The sequence below is a fragment of the Meles meles genome, chromosome 15 (assembly GCF_922984935.1).
Source record: "Meles meles chromosome 15, mMelMel3.1 paternal haplotype, whole genome shotgun sequence".
In the NCBI taxonomy this organism is placed as follows: domain Eukaryota; kingdom Metazoa; phylum Chordata; class Mammalia; order Carnivora; family Mustelidae; genus Meles; species Meles meles.
Window position 1 is genome coordinate 53,586,180 of NC_060080.1, and position 26,984 is coordinate 53,613,163.

At 41.2% G+C, this 26,984-nt stretch overlaps 1 protein-coding gene across 4 annotated transcripts in view; it reads left to right on the forward strand.

The window, feature by feature from the left end:
* The window catches only part of C15H2orf42 (chromosome 15 C2orf42 homolog), a 32,396-nt gene that overhangs the window by 3,909 nt on the left and 1,503 nt on the right, over positions 1 to 26,984 (forward strand). For 2 of the 4 annotated variants that reach the window (XM_045980021.1, XM_045980020.1), the window contains exons 2-9: positions 7,820 to 8,101; positions 8,487 to 9,321; positions 10,138 to 10,248; positions 14,179 to 14,319; positions 18,684 to 18,788; positions 20,484 to 20,591; positions 23,022 to 23,122; positions 24,463 to 24,625. In XM_045980021.1, the coding sequence (XP_045835977.1) occupies positions 8,499 to 9,321; positions 10,138 to 10,248; positions 14,179 to 14,319; positions 18,684 to 18,788; positions 20,484 to 20,591; positions 23,022 to 23,122; positions 24,463 to 24,625 (1,552 nt within the window). In that variant the 5' untranslated portion in view covers positions 7,820 to 8,101; positions 8,487 to 8,498. The remainder of the gene's footprint in view (positions 1 to 7,819; positions 8,102 to 8,486; positions 9,322 to 10,137; positions 10,249 to 14,178; positions 14,320 to 18,683; positions 18,789 to 20,483; positions 20,592 to 23,021; positions 23,123 to 24,462; positions 24,626 to 26,984) is intronic. The other 2 variants (XM_045980022.1, XM_045980023.1) reach the window with 2 other exon arrangements.

Genomic DNA, 26,984 nt, shown 5'->3' on the forward strand with positions numbered 1-26,984 from the left:
TAGTTCAGGGGCGCCTGGGTGGCTCGGTCATTAAGTGTCTGCCTTCAGCTTAGGTCATGATCCCAGGGTCCTGGGATCAAGCCCCGCATTGGGCTCTCTGCTCAGCAGGAAGCCCGCTTCTACCTCTACCACTTCCCCTGCTCGTGTTCCCTCTCTCACTGTGTCTCTCTGTCAAACAAATAAATAAAATATTTAAAAAACAACAACAAAAATACGTAATTCAGATAACATAAAATTCACTCCTTTAAAGTGCTGTAATGCAGTGATTTTTTTTTTTTAATATATCCACAGAGTTTTGTAGCCTTTCATCCCTTGAAAAGAAACCTCATACTTACTAGCAGGCACTCTTGTTTCCTCTTTTTCTCTCTGCTGTCATCTACCAGTCTACTTTCTGTCTCTGTGCATTTTCCTATTTTGCATATTTCATTTAAATGGAATCTTACAGTGTGTAGCTTTTTGTGTCTGACTTCTTTCACTTAGCATAATACTGTGAGGTTCATATAGCGTGTAACAGAATAACATTCCCTTTTATTTATTTATTTATTTATTTATTTTAAAAATATTTTATTTTTTTGACAGAGAGAAATCACAACTAGGCAGCGAGGCAGGCAGAGAGAGGAGGCAGCAGGCTCCCCGCGGAGCAGAGAGCCTGATGTGGGGCTCAATCCCAGGACCCCAGGATCATGACCTGAGCCAAAGACAGAGGCTTTAACCCACTGAGCCACCCAGGCACCCCTAACATTCCCTTTTAAAGCCAAATTATATTCCATTGTGTGTGCAGACCACATTTTGTTTGTTCATTCATCAGTTGATGGAAATTTGTATTGATTCGCTTTCTAGCTATTACGAATAATGCTACTATGAACATACATGTACAGATTTTTGTATTTTCAGTTGGTTGGGCATATATTCTCTTGTGAGTCATATGGTAACTGTTTAACATTTTGAGAACCATCAACCATCACTTTCCAAAGTGACGCTGCCATGTCACAGTACTATCAACAATGTATGAGGGTTCCAGTTTTTCAATATCCATGACAACACTTGTTATTTTCCTGCTTTTTAGTCATCTTAGTGGCTGTGAAATGGTATCACATTGTGGTTTTGATTTATAATTTCCTAATTACATGATGTTGAACATTTTTTATATGTTTATTGGCTGTTTATTTTCTTTGGAGAAATATCCATTCAGATCTTTGTCATTTTTTTTTAAAGATTTTGTTTATCTATTTCTTAGAGATCGAGAGAGAGCACAAGCAGGGGGAGCAGCAGGCAGAGGGAGAAGCAGAGAGCCTGATGTGGGACTCAATCCCAGGACCCTGGGATCATGACCTGAGCTGAAGGCACATGCTTAGCCGACTGAGTCACTCAGGCGTCCCTCCTTTGTCCATTTTTAAATTGGGTTATGTCTCTCTCTTTTTTAAAAAAAAGATTTTATTTATTTATTTGAGAGAGAAAGTGTGCACAAGCGGGGGAGGGACAGAGGAAGAGGGAGAAGTAGGTTCCCTGCTAAGCAGGGAGCCAAACATAAGGCTCCATCCCAGGACCTTGAGACCATGACCTGAGTGGAAGACAGACGCCCCTCTCCTTAGCTTTTTTGAAATATAATTGACATAACACTATATAAGTTTATGGTGTTCAATGTGTTTTGTTTTTTTTTAAAGATTTTATTTATTTATTTGACAGACAGAGATCACAGGTAGGCAGAGAGGCAGGCAGAGAGAGAGGAGGAAGCAGGCTCTCAGCAGAGCAGAGAGCCCGATGCGGGGCTCGATCCCAGGACACTGGGATCATGACCTGAGCCGAAGGCAGAGGCTTTAACCCACTGAGCCACCCAGGCTCCCCTAAATGTGTGTTTTTTTTTTTAAGATTTTATTTATTTGAAAGAGAGGGAGTGAGCACATGCACATGAGCAGGGGCAGAGAGCGAGAGCCAGGACCCTGGGATCATGACCTGAGCTAAAGGCAGACACTAAACCACTGAGCCACCCAGGCTCCCCAGGCATTCAGTGTGGTCTGATACACTTATATATTGCAAAATGATTATCACCAAAGCATTAGCTAACACCTCCATCATGTCATATAATTACAGGTTTTTTTGTGTGGTAAGAACATTTAACATCTACTCTCTTAACAACTTTCAGCTATTAGCAAAAGTTTATTAGCAATATAATATACTACTATTAACGATAATCACCATGATGCCCATTAGACTCCCAGAATTTATTCATCTTATAACTAGAAGTTTGCACCCTTGATTGATATCTCCCCATTTCTCCCACCCCTCAATCCCTGGCAATCATTCCATTCTCTGTTTTTGTTTTTGTTTTTTAAAGGTTATTTATTTATTTATTTAACAGATAGAAATCACAAGTAGGCAGAGAGAGGAAGGGAAGCAGGCTCCTTGCCGAGCAGAGAGCCTGATGTGGGGCTTGATCCCAGGACCCCGAGATCATGACTTGAGCTGAAGGCAGAGGCTTAACCCACTGAGCCACCCAGGTGCCCCTCCATTCTCTGTTTTTATGAGTTTGGCTTTTTAAGATTATACATAAAAGGTCAATCATCCAGTATTTGTCCTCTCTTTCCACATTGTCTTAATTTGCTTTTAAGCAAGTTTCAGAATGAAGAAGTGTGAGCCCTTGTACTTTGTTCTTCTTTCTCAAGATTGTTTATGCTCTGCCCGGTGCCTTGGATTTCTATATGAATTTTAGGATCATCTTGTTGGTTTGCAAAAAAGGCATCTGGAATTTTGATAGGGATTACATTGTATCTATAGATCAGTTTGGGGAGTAATACCTTCTTAATATTAGTCTTCTTTTTTTTTTTTTAAGATTTTATTTATTTATTTGAGAGAGAGCGTGAGAGAGAGGAGGGTCAGAGGGAGAAGCAGACTCCCCACTGACCAGGGGGCCTGGTGCAGAACTCCATCCTGGGACTCCAGGATCATGACCTGAGCTGAAGGCAGTCGCCTAACCAACTGAGCCACACAGGTGCCCAATATTAGTTTTCTAATCTACAAGCATGAGATATCTTTCCATTTTTTTAGGTCTTTAATTTATTTTTTTTTAAGATTTTATTTATTTTAGAGAGAAAGAGTGAGCATGAGTGAGGGGAGGGGCTGCGAGGGAGGGAGAGGGAGAATCTCAAGCAGACTCCAAGCTGAGCAGGAACCAGGCATGGGGCTTGGTCCTACAACTCCCAGATTATGACCTGATTGGAAACTGAGTTGGATGCTTAACCAGTGAGCCACCCAGGCACCCGTAGGTCTGTGATTTCCTTAAGTGACGTTTGTAGTTTTCAGTGTACAAATTTGGGTACAAATTCAGTGTACAAATCTGGAAAAAAAAAAAATCTGGGCACTGCTTTTGTTGCTCGGTTTGTTTTTGTCTTTGGAGTTTAGCTTATGGTACATTTTTCCATGCAGAAAATTTTCATTTTTATGTATCAAATATAATCAGTCTTAACTTTATTTATTTATTTAAGTAAGCTCTCTGGCCCAGCATGGGGCTTGAACTCGTGATGCGGAGATCAAGAGTGGTGTGCTCTGCTGACTGAGCCAGCCAGGTGCCCCTCATAATAGCCAAAAATTGGAAACAGAACAGTTATCTGTCTGCTGGTGAATGGGTAAACAAAATGATCTATCCATTGGATGGAACACTTTTCAGCAATTTAGACAATGCAGTACCGATACTTGTTACAATGTATTTGAATCTTTTTTTAAATTTTTTTTTAAGATTATTTTTTTTTTCTTTTTGACAGACAGAGATCACAAGCAGACAGAGAGGCAGGCAGAGAGAGAGAAGGAAGCAGGCTCCCTGCCAAGCAGAGAGCCCAATGTGGGGCTCGATCCCAGGACCCTGGGATCATGACCTGAGCCGAAGGCAGAGGCTTTAACCCACTGAGCCACCTAGGCACCCCAATGTATTTGAATCTTGATAATATTAGCATGTTGTGTGAAAGAAGCCAGACATAAAATACCACATATTGTATGATACCATCAATATGAAATTTCCAGAAAAACTGAATCTATAGAGACAAGGAAACAGATGAGTGATTGCCTGGGGATGGGAATGGTAATTGTGAAAGGCCAGAGGGATTTTTCTAGGTAGATAGAAGTGTTCTCAAACTGGATCATAGTGGTAGATACCCAACTCTACAAAGGTAATGATTGTCATTGAATCATATGCATTAAATGGGTGAATTTTATGGTCTGTAAAATATACCTTAATAAGGAGGTTTCTTTTTTTTTTTTTAAGATTTTATTTATTTATTTGAGAGAGAGCAAACGAGCAGCAGTTTGGTAGGGGTTGGCAGAGAGGGAGAAGCAGGCTCCCTGCTGAGCAGGGAACTTGATGCAGGGCTCAATCCCAGAACCCTGGAATCATAACCTGAGTCAAAGCCAGGTGCTTAACCAACTGAGCCACCTAGGTGCCCAAAGAGTTTTCTTACAAACAAAAGCACTGGGGTGCCTGGGTGGCTCAGTCAGTTAAGCTGCTGCCTTCAGCTCAGGTCATGATCCCAGGGTCTTGGGATCGAACCCGGCATTGGGCTCCCTGCTCAGCAGGGAGCCTACTTTCCTCTCCCTCTGCCTGCTTCTCTGCCTACTTGTGATCTCTCTCTCTGTCAAGTAAATAAATAAAATCTTTAAAAAAATAAAATATTTTTAAAAAATAATAAAGATTTTACTTATTTATTTGACAGAGACACGGTGAGAGAGGGAACACAAGCAGAGGGAGCAGGAGAGGGAGAAGCAGGCCTCCAGCCGAGTAGGGAGCCCGATGTGAGGCTCTATTCCAGGACCCTGGGATCATGACCTGAGCCAAAGGCAGACACCTAATGACTGAGCCACCCAGGAGCCCCCCAAAATAAAATATTTTAAAGATTTATGTATTTTAGAGAGAGTGAATGTGCATGCACAAGTGGAGGGGAGGGCCAGAGGGAGAGAGAGAATCTCAAGCAGACTCCCTGCTGAGCAGCAGCCTGGTGCTGGGCTCCGTTTCACAACCCCAGGACCATGACCCGAGCCAAAATCAAGATTCAGACACTTAACTGACTGGGCCACCCAAGAACCCCAGTAAAAATAAAATCTTTTTAAATTAAATTAATTTATTTGACAGAGAAAAAGAGCACAAGTAGGCAGAGTAGCCGGTGGAGGGAGAAGGAGAAGCAGGCTCCTGGCTGAGCAGGGAGCCCGACGTTGGACTCGATCCCAGGACCGTGGGATCATGACCTGAGTCGAAGGCAGACACTTAACTGACTGAGCCACCCAGGCACCCCTATATATTTTTTTTCTATTTTGCAAATGAAAAACAACCTGAAGCTCAGAATACAAATTTGGTCACAGAGGTAATTGGTGGTAGAGGGCAAACTAAATCTTTGATCTTTTGACTTTGGAACAACCTTCTCTTCTAAGAACCTGTGTGGCTGAATGAAAATAACTATTAAAGAAGTTTATTGACCTGGAAAGGAAATGCTGTGTAAACAGGCACTGTCTCTAGATCAGGGGAGTTTAATGGGTGATTTAGGCCCTGTGAGAAGATATCCAGCAATATCTGGAGACATTTTTTTTTAAATTTTTATTATATTTTTAAAGATTTTATTTATTTATTTGACAGACAGAGATCATAAATAGGCAGAGAGGCAGGCAGAGAGAGAAGGGGAAGCAGGCTCCCTGCTGAGCAGAGAGCCCAGTATGGGACTCGATCCCATGACCCTGAGATCATGACTGAGCTGAAGGCAGAGGCCTAACCCACTGAGCCACTCAGGTACCCCTGTACTATATATCTTGTTGATGAACAAATACATAGTAGAACATGTGGAGGGCATATATTTTTTTAAGATTTTATTTATTCATTTGACAGAGACACAGTGAAAGAGGGAACATAAGCAGGAGCAGTGGGAGAGGGAGAAACAGGCTTCCCTCTGAGCAGGGAGTCCAACATGGGGCTCAACCCCAGGACGTGGGGACTATGACCCGACCTGAAGGCAGATGCCCAATGACTGAGCCACCCAGGCGCCCTTGGAGGGAAAATATTTTATCAACATCATCCTTTAGGGTCAGAGGGCCAGAGCAATACTAACAGCCTATTTCAACATCACAAGCAGATTACTTTAAAAAATATATTGAATTTCGGGGAGCCTGGCTGGCTCAGTCTGTAGAACACGTGAGTCTGGATCTTGCGGTTGTGAGTTTGAGCTCCACGTTAGGTGTAGAGATTACTTAAAAATAAAATGGACATTGGGGAGTGTATGTGCTATGGTGAGTGCTGTGAAATGTGTAAACCTGGCGATTCACAGACCTATACCCCTGGGGATAAAAATACATTATATGTTTATAAAAAATTAAATCTTTTTTAAAAGTTGAACTTTTTAGTTAATATGAATGCTGAATTGATGCCTGTAATTACTTTGAAATGATGGGCACCTGGGTGGCTTAGTCATTTAAGTGTCTGCCTTCGGTTCAGGTCATGATCCCAGGATCCTGGGATCAAACCCCACATTGGGCTCCCTGCTCCATGGGGAGCCTGCTTCTCCCTCTCCCTCTCCCCCTACTTGTGTTCCCTCTCTTGCTATGTCTTTCTCTCTTTATCAAATAAATACATAAATAAATCTTTTCAAAAAATTTATTTTGCAATGCAGTAAAATATATGAGGGATTGATGGGAGAAAAGAATAGATAGATATGTAATAAAGCAAGTACAGTAAAATGTTAGTTATAGAATCTAATGGGTGGGAGTGTAGAAGTTCACTATATAACTTTTTAAATATGTATGAAAATTTTCTTTCTTTTTTTTTAAGATTTTGTTTGTTCATTTGAGAGAAAGAGCTCATGAGCAGAGGGAAGAGACGGAGGGAGAAGCAGACTCCCTGCTGAGCAGGGAGCCCGACTCCGGACTCGATATCAGGACCCTAGACATCATGACCTGAGCTGAAGGCAGATGCTTAACCATCTGAGCCACCCAGACACCCTGTATCTGAAAATTTTCATAATATTGGAGGGGAAATCAAAGCAGAGATTCACACTCTTCTTAGCAGACACTGGTAACCACATTGCTGATTTTGCTGGGTGACCTCAGGCAAGTTACTTTTTTTATGTCAATTTTTTTAAAAAGATGTATTTATTTATTTTAGAAGAAAACATGAGCAGAGGGAGGGACAGATGGAGAGGGGGAGAGAGAATCTCAAGCAGACTCCTAGCTGAGCACGGAGCCCAACGTGGGGGTTGATCTCAGACCCTGAGATCATGACCTGAGCTGAAATCAAGAGTCGGACACTTAACCAACTGAGCCACCCACACACCTTCAAATTGTCTTTTAGCATTTTATTGTTGTTGTTTTTTTTTTTTAAAGAGTATTCTTTATGCCCAGTATGTGGCTCCCACTCAGGATCCCCAGATCAAGAGTCACATGTTATGCTGACTGAGCCAGGCAGGCAGCCCAGGTTACTTAACTTTTTAAATTTTCGTGTGAAAGGTGGTCATTGTTTAGCTCAAATGAGATACTAGTATTGTGAGGTTCAAATGAAATAACGTGAAGGTACTTTGAAAAGCATAAAGCACTCTAAAATATAATGCATTGTCATTGGGAAGAATGAGTATTTGGGCAATTATATGTCATGGCCCTGGGTATTCTTGACAACTCCCCGTGTAATGACATTAGCACTGTTTTACCTGCTTTAAGTTGGAAGTACAGAACAACCATTTCCATAACAATTTCTGTCAAATAGTTTTCAGATACCTCCGGAAGACCTAGATTCCTATTCTAAGAGGAGACACTCACACTAACTTTATAACCTTAATAATTTTTGTTGTTTTACTTATAGATTGCCAAGATCTCCACTTAGGGCAGTGGGAATCTTCTTTGACTCTGGAACACTGGGCAGGAGCTTTGCCATTGGCTGGCCAAGAAGGAGGAGGCAGAATGTCTGCATTGTTACACCATAGAGTTCAAACTTCAAAAGACTTTGGGTTAAACAGTATCATTTACTCTGCAAATGATTATGTCTTTCCCTGTCCTCTATGATCATCACAAACTAATGAAACACCTTTCAGGTCTTATGAATTCAGGTTACACTGTTTCCCAGATGCTCTGGCAGCTGATTCAGGTAGGATTGGGCTGGGTTTTGTGGGGAATGGTGGAAAGGAAAGAACTCATCTTTCCCAGTCTTCAGTTCTTGTTCAGATTAAACATTAGTGCATGTGAAAACTCGGTTAACTCATCTAGGTTGTTGTGTAAAACCGTATTGAGCCTAGAGAAATGCTTTAGTTATTATATTAGGAGTTTAAAAATGTATAATGCTATGAAAGGCAAGGGTTCCTTCACTTTTGTTTGATGGCTTAAGTGAATGTTCTGTTGGAGGGTGTGATTTGAAAACAGTAGCTGACCTGTGTACATTTTTTACTCTCTGTACTAATATCATAAATGATTTTAACTTCGTGTATGTGTTGTATGAATGTATATCCATGCTGATGGGCTTACGCTTTTTCTAGGGCCTTTGAAAAATGGAACCCAACTCTCTGAGGACTAAAGTCCCAGCTTTCTTGTCTGATTTGGGGAAGGCCACATTGAGGGGAATCAGAAAGTGTCCCCGATGCGGCACATACAATGGAACCCGGGGACTGAGCTGCAAGAACAAGACATGTGGAACCATATTCCGCTATGGTGCACGGAAGCAGCCTAGTGTTGAAGCTGTCAAAATCATCACGGGCTCCGATCTGCAAGTTTACTCGGTGCGGCAAAGAGACCGGGGCCCCGATCACCGATGCTTTGTGGAACTAGGCGTGTCAGAGACGACAATCCAGACTGTGGACGGGACAATCATCACTCAGCTGAGCTCGGGACGCTGTTATGTCCCCTCGTGCCTGAAAGCTGCCACCCAGGGCGTGGTGGAAAATCAGTGCCAGCACATCAAGCTGGCAGTGAGCTGCCAGGCCGAGGCCACCCCTCTGACGCTGAAAAGCTCAGTCCTAAATGCAATGCAGGCCTCCCCAGAAACCAAGCAAACCATCTGGCAGCTGGCCACGGAACCCACGGGTCCCCTCGTACAGAGGATTACGAAAAACATACTGGTGGTGAAATGCAAGGCGAGCCAGAAGCACAGTTTAGGGTATTTGCATACCTCCTTTGTGCAGAAAATCAGTGCCAAAAGCTTGCCCGAGCGCCGTTTCTTCTGCTCCTGCCAGGCTCTGAAATCGCACAAGTCGAACGCCTCCAAGGAGGAGGTGGCCCAGAGATGTATTCACTTCTTTGCTTGCATCTGTGCCTTTGCCAGTGATGAGACATTGGCTCAGGAATTCTCAGACTTCCTGAATTTTGATTCCAGCGGTAGGTGATGTGTTGACACGGTTACTCTGTTTTTCTAAAATGGCAATGAAAGAGTTCCACTGATGGCATTTGGAGATTGTCCTAGCAACCTTCAGAAGCAGTTGCTAGATAATTCAAGTGAAAAACTTTCCTTCTTTTAATCCCAGTCAGCACACTTGCATAAAGGTTGGTTGGTTGGTTGATTGAAACTAATGATCAGGAGACTTGGACATTTTCACTGAGACAGTGAATCTAGCAAAAGTTAGCTTATCTTTGCTTCGCCTTTTTTTTTAAAAACTTTTTCACAGATGCCCTATGTTAATAAAAACAAAGAATAAACAAATCAAAAAAAAAGCTTTTAATTTGGGGTGCTTACTTGTTTGTTATCTTTGAAGACAAGGAAAGCTTTACCTGCTTGAAAGATTTTTAAAGATTGTACAGCAAGTCGTGTGTTGTAGTTTTTAACAGTTTATCTTGTAGATGCTTTTTATTTTCATTTCTTAATGATCAGTTGGCAGTAGCTCCCAACTTTTTAGTTTAATTTCTCTGTGAAGTCTTTTATTGTATTAAGGGTCCGTGAACAAAAACCCATGTCTTGGGGAGTTCTTTAAAGGAAATTATTTTAAAGCAGACAATCACTCCATAATTTATGTTTATTTTTTTTTATTACGTTCAGCTAGCCACCATAGAGTACATAATTAGTTCTTGATGGAGTGTTCAATGATTCATTAGCTAAGTATTCCATAAGTTATTTTTTATAAATTAATTTTTCTGTAGGCAGGGCCCCATACTTACTCTTGAATTGTATTAGTAATTAAGAAATCTGTTGTATTTTAGGTCTTAAAGAGGTTATTGTGCCCCAGTTAGGTTGCCATTCAGAATCGACCGTAACAGCTTGTGAGCCTACTGCCTCCAAGCCAAAGAAGAGGAAGAAGGAGGAAGTCCCTGGTGAGAAGCCGTTTGGGTTGTTTGTTTGGTGGTGGTTTCTTCAGAGATGGTTTTGCTGTATTTTGTGTTTCATTGCATCTTAGCGAATACGGAAATAATGTTTGTTATGTTTTTTTCCCAAAAAAAGTTTTATCTTCCATTGATGATTCTTTGTCAAGTGGAGCTAAGAGTTGGTTCTTTTGGCCAGGAATAAGATCCAGCCAGACTCTACTTTTATTATTGTATATGTCTTTTAGCCCTTAGACATTTGGACTAGTTTTATACCTTAATCTGCCTTAGGACAGTATCATGAAGTTTTTATCCATAGAGTGTGTTTAAAAATTTGTGACAATGGTTAATTATATTTTCCAAACTAATTTAAGAGTGTAGTTTCTTAGCTTCATTTTCAATATGCAGCACCGTATATATATTTTTCCTTTTTTAATATAAGTGTACCAGTGTCAGTTAAGTAGTCAGATAAATTCTAGTAAATATGTATTCAAAGACCTAGATTCTAAACAAAAGAAAAATATTCCAGTCCAGTGGGTAGAAACATTTTTGTGGTTAGAGTATTTTTAGAGGTGGGTCAGATGGTCCCGCACAGGAGTTTTGGTGTTGGGATGGTGGAGAAAGATGGAGACACAAAGGGACATGGGCATTTCTGTTTTTAAGAATTCTGACAGCGGGGCGCCTGGGTGGCTCAGTCAGTTAAGTGCCTGTCTTTGGCTCAGGTCATGATCCCAGGGTCCTGGGATGGAGCCCCGCATCGGGCTCTCTGCTCAGTAGGGAGCCTGCTTCCTCCTCTCTCTGCCTCCTTGTGATCTCTGTCAAATAAATAAATAAAATCTTAAAAAAAAAAAAAAAGGTTAAAAAGAAATTAAAAAAAAAAAAGAATTCTAACAGCAATATAGAACAGAGATTGTTGTTAAATGTTTACTTATTAATCTTTCCCAAGAAAACCTGAAATTCAAAAAGGAAGTTCTTTTTTTTTTTTTTTAAAGATTTTATTTATCATTTGAGAGAGGGAGAGCGAGTGAGCATGAGTTGGTGGGAGGGGCAGAGGGAGAGGGTGAAGCATATTGAAAATGAAGCTAAGAAACTACACTCTTAAATTAGTTTGGAAAATATAATTAACCATTGTCACAAATTTTTAAACACACTCTATGGATAAAAACTTCATGATACTGTCCTAAGGCAGATTAAGGTATAAAACTAGTCCAAATGTCTAAGGGCTAAAAGACATATACAGACTCTCCACTGAGCAAGGATCCCAACACTGGGCTCCCAGGACCCTGGGGTCATGACCTGAGCTGAAGGCAGGGGCTTTAACCCACTGAACCACCCAGGCACCCCGAAAAAGTTCTTATCCTTTTACTCAGTAGACCTGATTCTAAATAATTGTGTCTTTGTTTGTTTGTTTGTTTAAATTTATTTACTTGACAGAGAGAGACCACAAGTAGATAGAGAGGCAGGCAGAGAGAGAGAGAGAGGGAAGCAGGCTCGCCGCCAAGCAGAGAGCCCGATGCGGGACTCGATCCCAGGACCCTGAGATCATGACCTGAGCCGAAGGCAGCGGCTTAACCCACTGAGCCACCCAGGCGCCCTGTTTGTTTGTTTTTAAAGATTTTATTTCTTCGGGGCACCTGGGTGGCTCAGTGGGTTAAACCTCTGCCTTTGGCTCAGGTCATGATCTCAGGGTCCTGGGATCAAGCCCTGTATGGGGCTCTCTGCTTGGCAGGGAGCATGCATCCCCGTCCCCCTCTGCCTGCCTCTCTTCCTGCTTGTGACTTCTCTCTCTCTCTCTGTCAAATAAATAAACAATCATTTTAAAAAATATTTTTTTCTTTATTTATTTGACAGAGAGAAATCACAACTAGGCAGAGAGGCAGGCAGAGAGAGAGGAGGAAGCAGGCTCCCTGCGGAGCAGAGAGCCCAATGTGGAGCCCGATCCCAGGACCCTGAGATCATGACCTGAGCCAAAAGCAGAGGCTTCAACCCACTGAGCCACCCAGGCACCCCTTAAAAAATATTTTTAAAAAAGATTTTATTTCTTCTCTGAAGCAAATAATACATTATATGTTAATAAATTTTTAAAAATTAATTTTAATTAAAAAAAAGATTTTATTTCTTTATTTGTGAGAGAGAGAGTGTGCAAGCACAAGCAAGGGGAGAAGCAGGCAGAGGGAGAAAGAGGCTTCCGTCTGAGCAAGGAGCCTGATGCAGTTCCAGGACTCTGGGATCATGACTTGAGCTGAAGGCAGACTCCTAACTGAATGAACCACTCAGACATCCCAGTTGTGGGTTGTTGTGTTTTTTTTTAAGATTATTTTATTCTATTTATTTTTAAAGATTTCATTTATTTACTTGAGAGAGAAAGAGAGACCACAGAGGGAGAAGGAGACCCCCGCTGAGCAGGGGGCCTGACACGGGGCTTGACCCCAGGATCATGACCTGAGCTGAAGTCAGACACTCAACTGACTAAGCCACCCAGGCGCCCATATTTATTTATTTTAGAGAGAAACAGAGAGTGTGTGCATATGTGTGAGAGCAGGGGGATTATAAATAATCTTTCATAAGAAATTAATCCTTGATACAGGAAAAACATTTTGTCCACAGATACTCATTTTATAGTTTATTGAAAAATTAGAAACAAGTAAGGGCCTACCACTAGGGATAGTTAAGTAAACCATGATAAAGCTACTTGATAGAATATCAGGCAGCCATTAAAAATTATTATAAAGAATCATAAAATTATTATAAAGCATTATTATAGGGGTGCCTGGGTAGCTCAGTTATTTGAGCATCTATCTCTTGATTTTGGCTCAGGTGTTGATCTCAGGGCTCTGGAATCTAACCCTGTGTCAGGTTTCACATTCAGCTCAGAGCCTTCTGGAGAGTCTCTCTTCCTCTCCCTCTACCCCTCCCCTTGCTGGTGCGTGCACACACACTCTCTCTCTCTCTCTCAAATAAATAAATTATATATATATATATATATATATATATATATATATATATATATTTTTTTTTTTTTTTTTTTTTTTTTTTTTTTTTTAAGAATTATAGGGCGCCTGGGTGGCTCAGTGGGTTAAACTTCTGCCTTCAGCCTGGGTCATGATCTTAGGGTCCTGGGATTGAGCCCTGCATCTCTCCTGCCTTTCTGCCTACTTCTGATCTCTCTCTCTCTCTGTCAAATAAATAAATAAAATTTTAAAAAAGAAAAAAGAATTATAAAGAGATGTTTAGATAACTCAAGTAAAAAAGCAATTCTCAGTTCAATTTGAGTTTCATATAAACAATAAATAATTTTAATATAAGTATGTCCCATGCTATATTTGAAATGTACTTATATTAAAAAAGAACTATTGGGGCGACTGGGTGGCTCAGTGGATTAAGCCGCTGCCTTTGGCTCACGTCATGATCTCAGGGTCCTGGGATCGAGCCCCGCATCAGGCTCTCTGCTCCGCAGGGAGCCTGCTTCCTCCTCTCTCTCTGCCTGCCTCTCTGCCTACTTGTGATCTCTCTCTCTGTCAAATAAATAAATAAAATCTTTAAAAAAAAAAAAAAAAAAGAACTATTTAAAATTCAGATTTTTTTTTTTTTTTTTTTTTTTTGCTTAATTTGGCAGTCCTGGTACAATCACAGCTACTTAAAATCACAAAACCAGCAAAATCAACTATTCACACACACACACACACACAGAGACAATAAATAGTTCACCAGAAAATTGATAGTGATTTTCTGAGAGGTGGGAGCAGTGGGTGAGTTTTTTTCACTTCTAGGTCCCCCACCCCCACCCCAATTTCCTGTAAAAAGCATATAAAACTTAAAATGTTATGTATAAAGTCTGATGCTAATTCTTTCTAGAAACTGAAGCTAGCTTAGAAATGACCAAAGATTTTTTATGTTTTAGACTCTTGAGAAATTTATGTTGAATCCATTTCTGTTCTGCAGACATGTTATCAAACACTATAACGATTTGTGGTTTAGGGGCACAGATGAACAGTTCACTACTGCCTCAGGATGCAGTGAGCAGTCATCTGAGGAAAAGTGGCCTGAAAAAACCTGTGGTTGCTTCTTCATTAAAAAGGCAGGGTAAGTTTCCTTTCCCCAGGGTAGGCTAAAGGGGTGGAAATCATCCTAAAGAATCCCAAAGTGATATAATGGAAAGAAATGTTGCAAGTTATCCCCCAGAAAGTGCTGAGATTAAACACGAGCAGGCACTAAGGCTAAGGTCTGTTCTGTTCTACTGGTTTCCAGTCCTACTCAAAAACCAAATCATGTCTTTTAAAGAACAAATGCAACAAGGGGCACCTGGGTGGCTCAGTGGGTTAGGCTGCTGCCTTCGGCTCAGGTCATGATCTCAGGGTCCTGGGATCAAGTCCCGTGTCAGGCTCTCTGCTAAGCAGGGAGCCTGCTTCCCTTCCTCTCTCTCTGCCTGCCTCTCTGCCTACTTGTGATCTCTGTCTGTCAAGTAAATAAATAAGATCTTTAAAAAATAAATAAATAACAAATGCAACAAAAATTACTTTGGGTTTTGGTAGCGCACGTTCTGTAGGATATTTTCCTTTTGTTGCTTGTTACCCACATGCAATTGGTATGGAGCCTCAAGGTTGAAGAAGAAACGTATAATTATGCAGTGATATTTGTTGAGAAACACAAATGCAGTCGGTTCTCCAAAGTTGTAAGTTTGGGGCACCTGCTGGCTCATTCGGTACAGCTGGAGACTCTTGATCTCCCGGTCATGAGTTTGAGCCCTACATTGGGGATAGAGATTACTTTAAAAAATAATAAATAAATAAAATAAAAATCAACATGTGTTTAAAAAAAATTAAGTTTGAAAACCTGCCTAAAAGCAGTAGCATGGATATCATTCTGAACTAATGAGACAGAAAGACTTAATTTGCACCTAACTTATATTTTTACTTTACTTTTCTTTTTTTTTTTAAGATTTTATTTATTTATTTGACAGAGAGAGACACGGCAAGAGAAGGAACACACAAGCAGGGGGAGTGGGAGAGGTAGAAGCAGGCTTTCCACTGAGCAGGGAGCCCAATGTGGGGCTTGATCCCAGGACCCTAGGATCATGACCTGAGCCAAAGGCAGATGCTTAGCGACTGAGCCACCCAGGCACCCCGTATATTTACTTTTCTCTTCCGAATAATTAACCTGTGCATTTGGAAATCAACATTTTCTTAACTCTCATATATTATGGCTGTGTGATTAAAAACCAGACATCATCCCTGCTCTCATACTATGGTTTTGAAGACAATACCAGTACATAAATAGCAAGTAATACAAGACTAAATCATAATTAACCAATTAATTAAGAACTTACACATTCCAGGAATAAAAGTTTTTGGAAGGTCGGGGAGTATGATCAAAAATATCAGGTAGGAGGGACACCTGGGTGGCTCAGTCGGTTAAGCGGCTGCCTTCAGCTCAGGTCGTGATCCCAGCGGCAAGTCCCACATTGGGCTCCTTGCTCAATGGGGAGCCTGCTTCTTGCTCTGCTTTTGCCTGCCACTCTGTCTGCCTGTACTCTCTCTGTCTCTCTGACAAATAAATAAATAAAATTAAAAAAAAAAATCGGGGGGTGCCTGGGTGGCTCAGTAGGTTAAAAACCTCTGCCTTCGGGGCGCCTGGGTGGCTCAGTGGGTTAAAGCCTCTGCCTTTGGCTCAGGTCATGATCCCAGGGTCCTGGGATCGAGCCCCGCATTGGGTTCTCTGCTCTGCAGGGAGCCTACTTCCTCCTATCTCTCTGCCTATCTCTTTGCCTACTTGTGATCTCTGTCTGTCAAATAAATAAATAAATAAATCTTTATTTTTTTTTTTTTTTTTTTTTTTTAAGATTTTATTTATTTATTTGACAGAGAGAGAGATCACAAGTAGGTAGAGAGGCAGACAGAGAGAGAGGAGGAAGCAGGCTCGCCGCGGAGCAGAGAACCCGATGCGGGGCTCGATCCCAAGACCCTGAGATCATGACCTGAGCCGAAGGCAGCGGCTCAATCCACTGAGCCACCCAGGCGCCCCATAAATAAATCTTTAAAAAAAAAAAAATAACTCTGCCTTCGGCTCAGATCATGATCCCAGGGTCCTGGGATCGAGCGAGCCCCTCATTGGGCTCTCCGCTCTGCAGGGCGCCTGCTTCCTCCTCTCTCTCTTCTCTCTGCCTGCCTCTCCCCTTACTTGAGATTTCTATGAAGTAAATAAAATCTTAAAAAAAAAAAAAAAAAAATCAAGTAGGGGACGCCTGAGTGGCTAAGTCAGTTAAAAATCTTAAGGTCCTGGGATCGAGCCCCAGTCAAGCTCCTTGATCACTGAGGAGTCTGCTTCTCCCTCTTCCTCACCACTCATGCTCTCTCTCACTATTGCTGTCATTATTTCTGTTTCTGTCTCTCAAATAAATAAATAAATAAATAAATTTTATATTATAATATAATTAATATAATATTAATAATTTTAAATATGATTTGAATAAATTAAATAATTAAAATAAATATATTTAAATATAATAATAATTAATATTATAGAATTAATATAATATTATATATAATATATAATATTATTAATATAAATTAAAATAAATAATTGATTTATTTATTAATAAATTAATAAATATATAAATAAAATCTTTATATATATTTATATATATTTTATATATATAAAATATATAAATAAATAAAATCTTTATATATATATAAAATTTTTATTTTATATATAAAATATATATATATTTATTTATATATATATTTATATATATATAAAATATATATATAAAGATTTTATTTTTTTATATATATATATGGCTTAACTTAAAAAAATATATCAGGTAGATTTTTAAGATTTTATTTATTCACTTGAGAGAGAGGGAGAGAGAGGCTCCTGGGTGGTTCAGTGGGTTAAAGCCTCTGCCTTCGGCTCAGTCATGATCTCAGGGTCCTGGGATCGAGTCCCGCATCTGGCTTTTTGCTCAGCGGGGAGCCTGCTTCCTCCTCTGTCTCTCTGCCTGCCTCTCTGCCTACTTACGATCTGTCTCTGTCAAATAAATATACAAAATCTTTAAAAAAGAGAGAGGGAGAGAGCATGAGCAGGAGGAGGGGGAGAGGGAGAGGGAGCAGGACAATCAGACTCCCCGCTGAGTGAGGAGCCCAATGCACAGCTCCATCCCAGGACCTGAGGCCATGATCTGAGCTAAAGTTGGATACTTAACCAACTGAGGCACCCAGACACCCCAGTTAACAAGATTTTTAACAAAATTTCTTCACTTCTTTGGTGCAGAGAAAAAATAAAATAGAATAAAATGGCTTTTCATCCAAATTATCACTATATACATTTACCTAAAGAGAATTAATTTCAAATGAATAGTAGTTATGGCATCATTACCTCCTGATTTATAGATCTCTAAACAAGCCACTATACAAGGTCATTCTTCCAATTTGCATTGGCTTTTTCTTTCAAAGATTTTATTTTGTTTTTGGAAAAGTTTTATTTATTTATGTATTTATTTATTTATTTTTAAAGATTTTATTTATTTATTTGAGAGAGAGAGACTGAGAGAGAGCATGAGCGAGGAGAAGGTCAGAGGGAGAAACAGACTCCCCGTGGAGCTGGGAGCCCGATGTGGGACTCAATCCCGGGACTCCGGGATCATGACCCGAGCCGAAGGCAGTCGTCCAACCAACTGAGCTACCCAGGCATCCCTATTTATTTACTTTTAAAGATTTGTTTATTTATGAGAGAGAGAGAGCAGGGAGGAGGGGGAGAGGCAGGGAGTCTCAAGCAGACTCTGTGCTGGGTGCAGAGCGCATGGTGGGGCTTGATCTCATGACACTGAGATCGGGACCTGAGCCAAAACCAAGAGCCAAAAGCAACGGCACCAAGCAGGCGCCCCTCAGAGATTTTTTTTTTTTTTTTTTTAAGATTTTCTTTATTTGAGAAAGAGAGAGAGAGAGAACATGAGTGAGGAGAGGTCAGAGGGAGAAGCGGACTCCCACTGAGCAGGGAGCCCAATACAGGACTTGATTCTGAGACTCTAGGAGCATGACCTCAGCCAAAGGCAATTATTTAACCAACTGAGCCATCCAGGTACCCCAAAGATTTTATTTTTAAATAATCCCATACCCAACATGGGGCTTGAATTCACAACCCCGAGATCAAGATTTACATGCTCTACCAACTGAGTCAGCCAGGCACCCTTTCAATTTGCTGTTTAATTGTGAAAGGCTACAAAATCCATTAGTATCTCCACAGCTTTTCACTTCTTTTTTTCTAGAAGGATTCTTTAAAAAAAAAAAAAAATCCTAGAAACTTTCATTTCACTTAATGTATCTAAATATCTTTGAATTCCAACTTCTTGCCCTTTTCTATGTAAAATCCTCAACCTTTCAAACTTCAGCTGTTGTTTCTGTACAAAAAAAATAAAAGTTACTGAAAAGTTTTTTGTCTGTTTTTCCTAGCCTGTGGTCAGCTGTTAGATGAGGCACAAGTGACCTTATCCTTCCAAGACTGGCTGGCCAGTGTCACGGAACGCATCCATCAAACCATGCACTATCAGTTTGATGGTAAGTCTGGTCACCTAACTTGGCTGTTGCTGAAAAGAGAAGAAATTAAAGTACTTGTGTTGTAGTTCTAGTCTGTTATTTTTTTTAATTAAGTTTTAATTTTAGTTCTAGTATAGTTAGCGGACAGTGTTGTATTAGTTTCAGGTGTACCAAACAGTGATTCAGCGATTCCATACCTCACCCAGTGCTCACCCCAAGTACACTTCTTCTAGCCCCACCCCCTATATCCCCCATCCCCCAACTCACCTCCCCTTTGGTAACCATCTGTTTGTTCTCAATAGTTAAAGAGACTTGTTCTTGGTTTGTCTCTTCTTTTTTTCCCTTTGCTCGTTTGTTTTGTCTCTTAATTCCACATATGAGTAAATTCATATGGTATTTGCCTTCTCTGACTGACTTATTTTGCTTATCATTATACTTTCTGGCTCTATCCATGTCATGGCAAATGATAATTCTATTCTGTTCTTGTTTTTTAAGATTTATTTAATTTAGGAAGAGAGTGAGAGAGAGAGATGGGGGGAGGGGCCGAGGGAGAAGTCTTAAGCAGATACTGTGCTGTTCATGGAGCCCAACAGGGGCCCAGTCTCAGGACCTTGAGATTATTTCCTGAGTCCAGATCATGAGTTGGAGGCTCAACTGACTGAGCCACCCAGACGCCCCTAAGAGCCCCTCTTAAGTTATATATAAGTTATAGTTGTTCTGGATGTTTCCCCTCTGTTGTGGCTAGCCTGTTGGGCAATTTTTTGTTTTTTGCTTTTCGTTTTTATAGATTTATCCATTTATTGTAGGGGGGAGATGTGGAGGGGCAGAAGGCAGACATCTTGCCAAGCATGGAGCCTGATGTGGGGCTCAATCCCATGACTCCAAGATCATGACCTGAGCCACAACCAATAGCCAGACACCCAATTGACTGAGCCACACAGATGCCCTGGTCTTTTGTTGTTGTTATTGTTTAAGTAGGCTCTACAGCCAATGTGGAACTTGAACTAATGACCCCGAGATCAAGAGTTGCATGCTCTACCCTCTGAGCCAGGCGGACTCCCCCACTCTTGGACAATTCTTAAGGAAAAGTCTGAACTCTCTGACCCCTCCCCTCAACAGTCTTTCTGCTGACTTTTTGTTGACCCTTGTGTCTTACAAGTTCAAGAGGTTTGTTAGGTATTTTCAAACATTTTGCCTGCTTTGGGATCACATTCAGAGAGAAAGGCCAGTGCTTATTGGATAAAGTGTCCTTACTCTGGGGTCTGTGACATTCATGGCCCAGACCATGTGGGTGAGAGCTTGCAATTACTTCGCTCAGACATGAATGCACATAGCAAATGTCTAGGGACGGTGAGCAGGATTGAATCAAGTTTACCTTCTCAGTCCAGCCCCATTGTTCTCATCTCATGTCATGTACTCACTAAAGGGAAAAGTCTGGGCTGTGGTGGTGTTTAGGAAACAGGGGATTTGAAAAGTTATGTTTGGTGAATGCCAAGGGTCTGCTGTATTTGTTACAATTGCGAGGGATCAAGAGTAGGGTTGGCGACAGTGCTTGACTCATAAAAGTCATTCAGAGCCTTCTTTTGCCTCTGCATAGAGTGGCCTCTGTGGTGGTTTTCCTTATTACTGCCGCCCAGTTCCATTTCTTGCTCTTCTCCCTACACGTCTGAAAGCCCACCGAGTTTCTCTACCTGAGTTTCTTCTTATTTGCTCTAGGCAAACCAGAGCCACTGGTGTTCCACATTCCGCAGTCCTTTTTCGATGCCCTGCAACAAAGAATATCTATAGGAAGTGCGAAGAAACGGCTTCCCAACTCCACCACAGGTATGGGATTTTTTCCTCAGCAAGAGCAGTAGATATTTTGACCTTTAAGAATTATGTTTAGGGGGGGCGCCTGGGTGGCTCAGTGGGTTAAAGCCTCTGCCTTCGGCTCAGGTCATGATCCCAGGGTCCTGGGATTGAGCCCCACATCGGGCTCTCTGCTCCGCAGGGAGCCTGCTTCCTCCTCTCTCTCTACCTGCCTCTCTGCCTACTTGTGATCTCTGTCTGTCAGATAAATAAATAAAAATCTTAAAAAAAAAAAAAAAAAAGAATTATGTTTAGGAAAAACATGTGGAATTTTCAGGATTAGGACTTTGAGTCACATGCTCAGAACATGAAGCCTTAGCCAGTCAGCTCTTGGAATAATGATCACCCTCAGGGCGCCTGGGTGGCTCAGGGTTAAGCCTCTGCCTTCGGCTCAGGTCATGATCTCAGGGTCCTGGGATCGAGGCCCACATCGGGCTCTCTGGTCAGCAGGGAGCCTTCTTCCCCCTCTCTCTCTGCCTGCCTCTCTGCCTACTTGTGATCTCTCTCCCTCTCTGTCAAATAAATAAATAAATAATCTTAAAAAAAAAAGATAATGATCACCCTCCTCAAAGGCCCCATACTTATTCCAGTAAGAGGTAGTGGAAAGATTCAGAAAGCACAAACCTGGTAAAAGAATAATGAAGTGCAATAAGGGTGCCCACTAAGAAGTTTGGTATTTTGGGGTGCCTGGGTGGCTCAGTGGGTTAAAGCCTCTGCCTTTGGTCTGGGTCGTGATCCCGGGGTCCTGGGATCGAGCCCTGCATTGGGCTCTCTGCTTGGCGGGGAGCCTGCTTCCCTTCCTCTCTCTCTGACTGCCTCTCTGCCTACTTGTGATCTCTGTCTGTCAAATAAATAAATAAAATATTTAAAGAAAAAGAAAAGAAGTTTGGTATTTTTAAAAATTTAATTTAATTTAATTTTTTAAGATTTTATTGATTTATTTAAGAGAGACAGAGCATGAGCATGAGCAGGGAGGAGGGTCAGAGGGGGAGGGACAAGCAGACTCCCCGCTGAGCAGGAAGCCTGAATTGGGGCTCCATCCCAGGACCCTGGGATCATGACCTGAGCTGGAGACAGACACCAAACTAAGCCACCCAGGCACCCCATGATTCCCAATTTGTGATGAAGATTTTATTTTTAGAGTAAGTCTTAGGCTTGGAAGCCTTTTTTTTCTTTTTAAAAGATTTTATTTGTTGGGGTGCCTGGGTGGCTTAGTGGGTTAAGCCTCTGCCTTCAGCTCAAGTCATGATCTCAGGGTCCTGGGATCGAGCACTGCATCAGGCTCTCTGCTCAGCAGGGAGCCTGCTTCTCCCCCACCACCCGCCTGCCTCTCTGCCTACTTGTGATCTCTCTCTCTCTGTCAAATAAACAAATAAAATCTTAAAAAAAAAAAAAAAGATTTTATTTGCTTATTTGAGAGAGAGAGACACACAGTGAGAGAGGGAACACAAGCAGGGGGAGTAAGTAGCAGGCTTCCCACGGAGCTGGGAGCCTGATGGGGGGCTCGATCCCAGGACTCCAGGATCATGCCCTGAGCTGAAGGCAGATGCCCAATGACTGAGTCACCCAGGCCCCCCCACCTTTTTAATTAAATTATCATGGTGCATATTTCTTGGTTTTCTATTACATCTTCTACTAGAAATGTCAAGATACTTATTAGGTGATGTAAGGAATTAAGGGGGAGAAAAAGAGGAGGAAAGGATGGCTCGGTGGCAAATAGCCCAAGAGTAACTAAAGCTATAAATCAATGCTATTTCTTTAGTTAGTAGTTATTTGATGATCTGATAGGGGCTGTTTGAGGTTTAATTCTATCTTTGAATAGTTCAAACTGTGAATCACTGTTTAGGGCCATAAAAATTTTGTCATCACAGCTTATCTACCTGAGGCAGTGTTGATTCTTTCACGCTTCAGGGCTCCTAATACATTAATTTTAACCCAACCCTTCGCTATTTTTGCAGGCCCTTTGGTAAAATCTCTTATAACCCTGCAGGCAAGGCAATAGATTGGCAACCACGTTAACTGGTTTAAACTCCATATAATCCTTTTAAGAACTATAATTTGACCTCTGATATATCTAAAGTTACAAGAGATTTTAAGAGGCATCTTACAATGGAGTCCAGTGTATGTGGCTGTAGCAAACAAAGAAGTAAGTTTCAAAGGTAGCCAAAATAAATAGCATCTCAAAGAAATATCAGAGACTTTATTCAGCAGAAATCTCTTATCATTCATTATCACATTTTGCCAAACCTATTATAGATTTGCCTCTAGAATTTCCTTTTCAAAGTGCTGAGATTCTATAAGGAGAGGATAACACTGCACTGAACTTTCTAGAAACTGGATAACAAATACAATGAAAGAGAATTTTATTTGTTGGTAGTCTAATCTTGTTCCCTTTTTACATTGAAGCTTTTGTTCGGAAGGATGCCTTGCCACTGGGAACCTTTTCCAAGTATACCTGGCATATCACTAATATCCTGCAAGTTAAACAAATCTTAGATACCCCAGAGGTAAGAGGGTATTTCTACAATAGTAGGAGGGCAAGGAGGGGGAGAGAGAGAAGCAAGTGCAAGAAGTATGTTTGCACTAATTCCTTGAGCTATAGACACCAAAGAGAATTCTTTTTTCTCATACTAAGAGATTATTCAGAAATATTCATGGCTGTATGGTGCTGACTATGATTTTAATGGGTATTTCCTATGGCTTGGAAAAATATATTAAGTTGGAGTATTCTTTTTCTTTGTCTTTGAGATCATTTTTCTTGTGAATTAAATAACGAACCCCTACTAGCTATGGTGAGTCCTCATTTAACGGGCAGGAAGCTAGAAAGTATGTAAATAATTTGATATGATATAGCATTTGTAAACTCAGTGAACTCAGCACAATTAAGTGCTTCTCTGCAAACTGCAATTTAGTCCTCATTAGATAAATGACCCTTAATTAGTTTGTGTTCCTTTCTGTAAGGGAAATATTACATATTTTTAAACATTTTCTTTTTCAAGCAGATCCTGAAGATTTGAGGTTTTTCCCTTCCTACTGTAATGGAATGTTGTAGAAAATTCAGCATAGTGTGATTTGATACATTAGGATTAGTTTAATTGTAAGGCGTTGTTACATTCGGAAAAAGAATAAGTTGTTGGGAAGCTATAGAACTTACTTTTGAACCCTAGAAAAGGCCTGTGTTAGCACTAAAAACACTTGAGAAACTTATTTAAATGTCGGATGTCAGAGATGGATTCTGGCCTGGGGCAGGAGTTCAGCAAGGTCCTATCAGGTGAGGGAAGAGAGCTGAGAATCCCGGAGTGTCGATCTGCTGGCCATTACTTACCTGCATCACCTCATTCAAACTCTCAACCATGCATTGGTATTAACTGTATGTTGCAGATAAGAAACAGGCTGTGAGACAGTCACCCTGCTGTTTGGTGGCAAAGACCAGTTCAGGCTCTTTCTCAGTCCCAGGGATGGTGTAGAGCATATGTGGTGTGAGGTCCGCTGTAGACACTGTCAGTGGAGCAGTTAGGAGAAAATGTTGCTAGCAGAGCAGCCGGGGAAGGAATAAAACAGATTTGAGAGTGAGTCCTTGCTTAGTAGCCATTGAATAGCCATGAAGATGTTAGGAGTTCAATTCATACACACTTTGGCTGGGGTGCAACTTAAAGTTACAGAAGAAAAATGATGTAAAGGAGAAAAGGCAGATTTTTTGGCAGCATTTACTTGAAAATACAAGAGGAAGTTGTAATTAACTGGAGTATACTTAACAAAAACAAGTGAAAGATCTGCCGTCATCCAGCTGTTTGTCTACTTTGAGTTTTTCCTTTCTCACATTTCTTGGTATTGTCTCCATGTCCAGATGCCCTTGGAAATCACTCGGAGTTTTATACAGAACCGGGATGGGACTTATGAGCTGTTTAAATGCCCTAAAGTGGAAGTAGAGAGCATAGCAGAAACCTATGGTCGTATAGAAAAGCAACCCGTGCTGCGACCCTTGGAACTAAAAACTTTTCTCAAAGTTGGTAAGTGAAGTTGTGTTTTCTTTCTTTTATTTTTTTTTTAAGATTTTATTTCTTTATTTGACACAGAGAGATCATAAGTAGGCAGAGAGGCAGGCAGAGAGAGAGAGGGAGAAGCAGGCTCCCTGCTGAGCAGAAAGCCCAATGCAGGCCTCGATCCCAGGACCCTGAGATCATGACCTGAGCTGAAGGCAGAGGCTTAACCCACTGAGGCACCCAAGCACCCGAAATTGTGTTTTCAATAGCGCATCGTCCTTGGAGGTTCGGCTGTGTGCCTTGCATTGTCCTAGACTTTGGATCTTAACCTTAACAAAGAAGACACTTTCATTCATTTTGTAAAGGCCATCATGGAATAAAATGTTTCGTGTCTTCGGAAACAGTGCTTTTAAAATAAAATTACAGGGGCATCTGGGTAGCTTAGTTGGTTAAGCATCTGACTCTTGATTTCGGCTCTGGTCATCATCTCAGGGTCGTGAGATGGGGCCCAGTGTTGGGCTCTGCGCTAGGTGTGGAACCTGCTTGGGATTCTCTCTCTCTCCCCTCCTTTGCCCCTCCTTACCCCTGCTTGCACACAGGCTCTCTTTCTCCAAAAAATTAATTAATTAAATTTAATTTAATGACAAGAAACCTCTAGCTGGCTCAGTCAGTGGAGCACATGACTTGGTCTCGGGGCTGTAAGTTTGAGCCCCATGTTGGATATAGAGATTACTTAAAAATAAATTGAATAGAATAGGATAAAAGTGGGATGCCTGGGCAACTCAGTGGGTTAAGTGTCTGCCTTCAACTCAGGTCGTGATCCCAGCATCCTGGGATCGAGGCCCACAACCGGCTCCTTGCTCAGCGGGGAGCCTGTTTCTCCCTCTGCCTGCTACTCCACCTGTTGTGCTCTCTCTCTCTGACAAATAAATAAAACCCTAAAAAATAAAAGAATAGAATGAAAGTAACACATGTTCATTATAGAGAAATCACAGATTTCATTATAAAGCATCAAAGAGAAAAATAAACCACCTATAACCCCACGCACCACAAAATACATCACCATTAGATTTGGTCTCTACCCTTTCAGACTCTCTTCTGTGAATGAAAAGAATTTGTAAAACATGGCATCGTACCTCAGCTGCTTTTTTTTAACATAAAAATATATCATGAATAGCTTTCCATGTCTATCTTCAACATTTTTTATCTTTTATTGTTATAAAACATATATAATATACAATTTTTTTAAGTGAGTGTAAGGCTCTCAGGCATTAAGTCCATTGACATTGCACAACCATCACCACCATCCATCTCCAGAAATTTTTTGTCTTCTTCCACTGAAATTGTGCCCATTAAGCAGTAACCCCCTGGTCCCTGGCAACCATTCTACTTTCTATTGACTAATTTGACGACTTTAGGTACCTCATCTAAGTAGAATCATACAGTATTTGTCTTTTCTCTGACTGGCTTATTTCATTCAGCGTAATGTCCTTAAGATTCATCCATTTTGGAACGTGTGTCAAAATTTCTTTCCTTTTTTTTTTAAAGTAAGCACTATGCCCAACATGGGGCTTGAAGTCACAACCCCAAGATCAAGATTTGCACACTCTCCTGACTGAGCCAGCCAGGTGCCCCATAATTTTGAAAGCTACACAGTATTATTGTTTTTTTTTTTAATTTAGTTTTTATTTTTAAAATATTTTATTTATTTACTTGGAGAGAGAGAGAGAGAGCACAAGCAGGGAGAGTGGCAGGCAGAGAGAGAAACAGGCTCCCCACCTGAGCAGGGAGCCAGACGCAGGACCTGATCCCAGGACCCCGGGATCATGAACTGAGCCAAAAGCAGATACCCAACTGACTGAGCCACCCAGGCGTCCCTATACTTTATTTTTAATTCTGCTAGTGTTTTATATTTTTTTAAAAAATGTTCTTTAACCTGAGTTTTCCTTTTTTTTCCCCCCTAAAGATTTTACTTATTTATTCAAGAGAGAAGGAACAGGAGAGAGAAGGAGAGGGAGAAGCAGGCTTCCCACTGACAAGGGAGCCCAACATGGGGCTCAATCCCAGAACCCTGGGATCATGACCTGACCCAAAGGCAGACACTTAACCAAGGAAGCCACTCAGGCGGCCTCCCTGAAACTTTTTTTTTTTTTAAGATTTTATTTATTTATTTGACAGAGAGAGAGATAGAGCGAGATAGGGAACACAAGCAGGGAGAGTGGGAGAGAGAGAAGCAGGTTCTGCACTGAGCAGGGAACCCAATATAGGGCTCAATCTCAAAACCCCAGGATTATGACCCGAGCCGGAGGCAGACGCCCAACAATTGAGCCACCCAGGTGCCCCCCCCCCTTTTCACCCTGAAACTTTCTTTGGGATAGATATACCA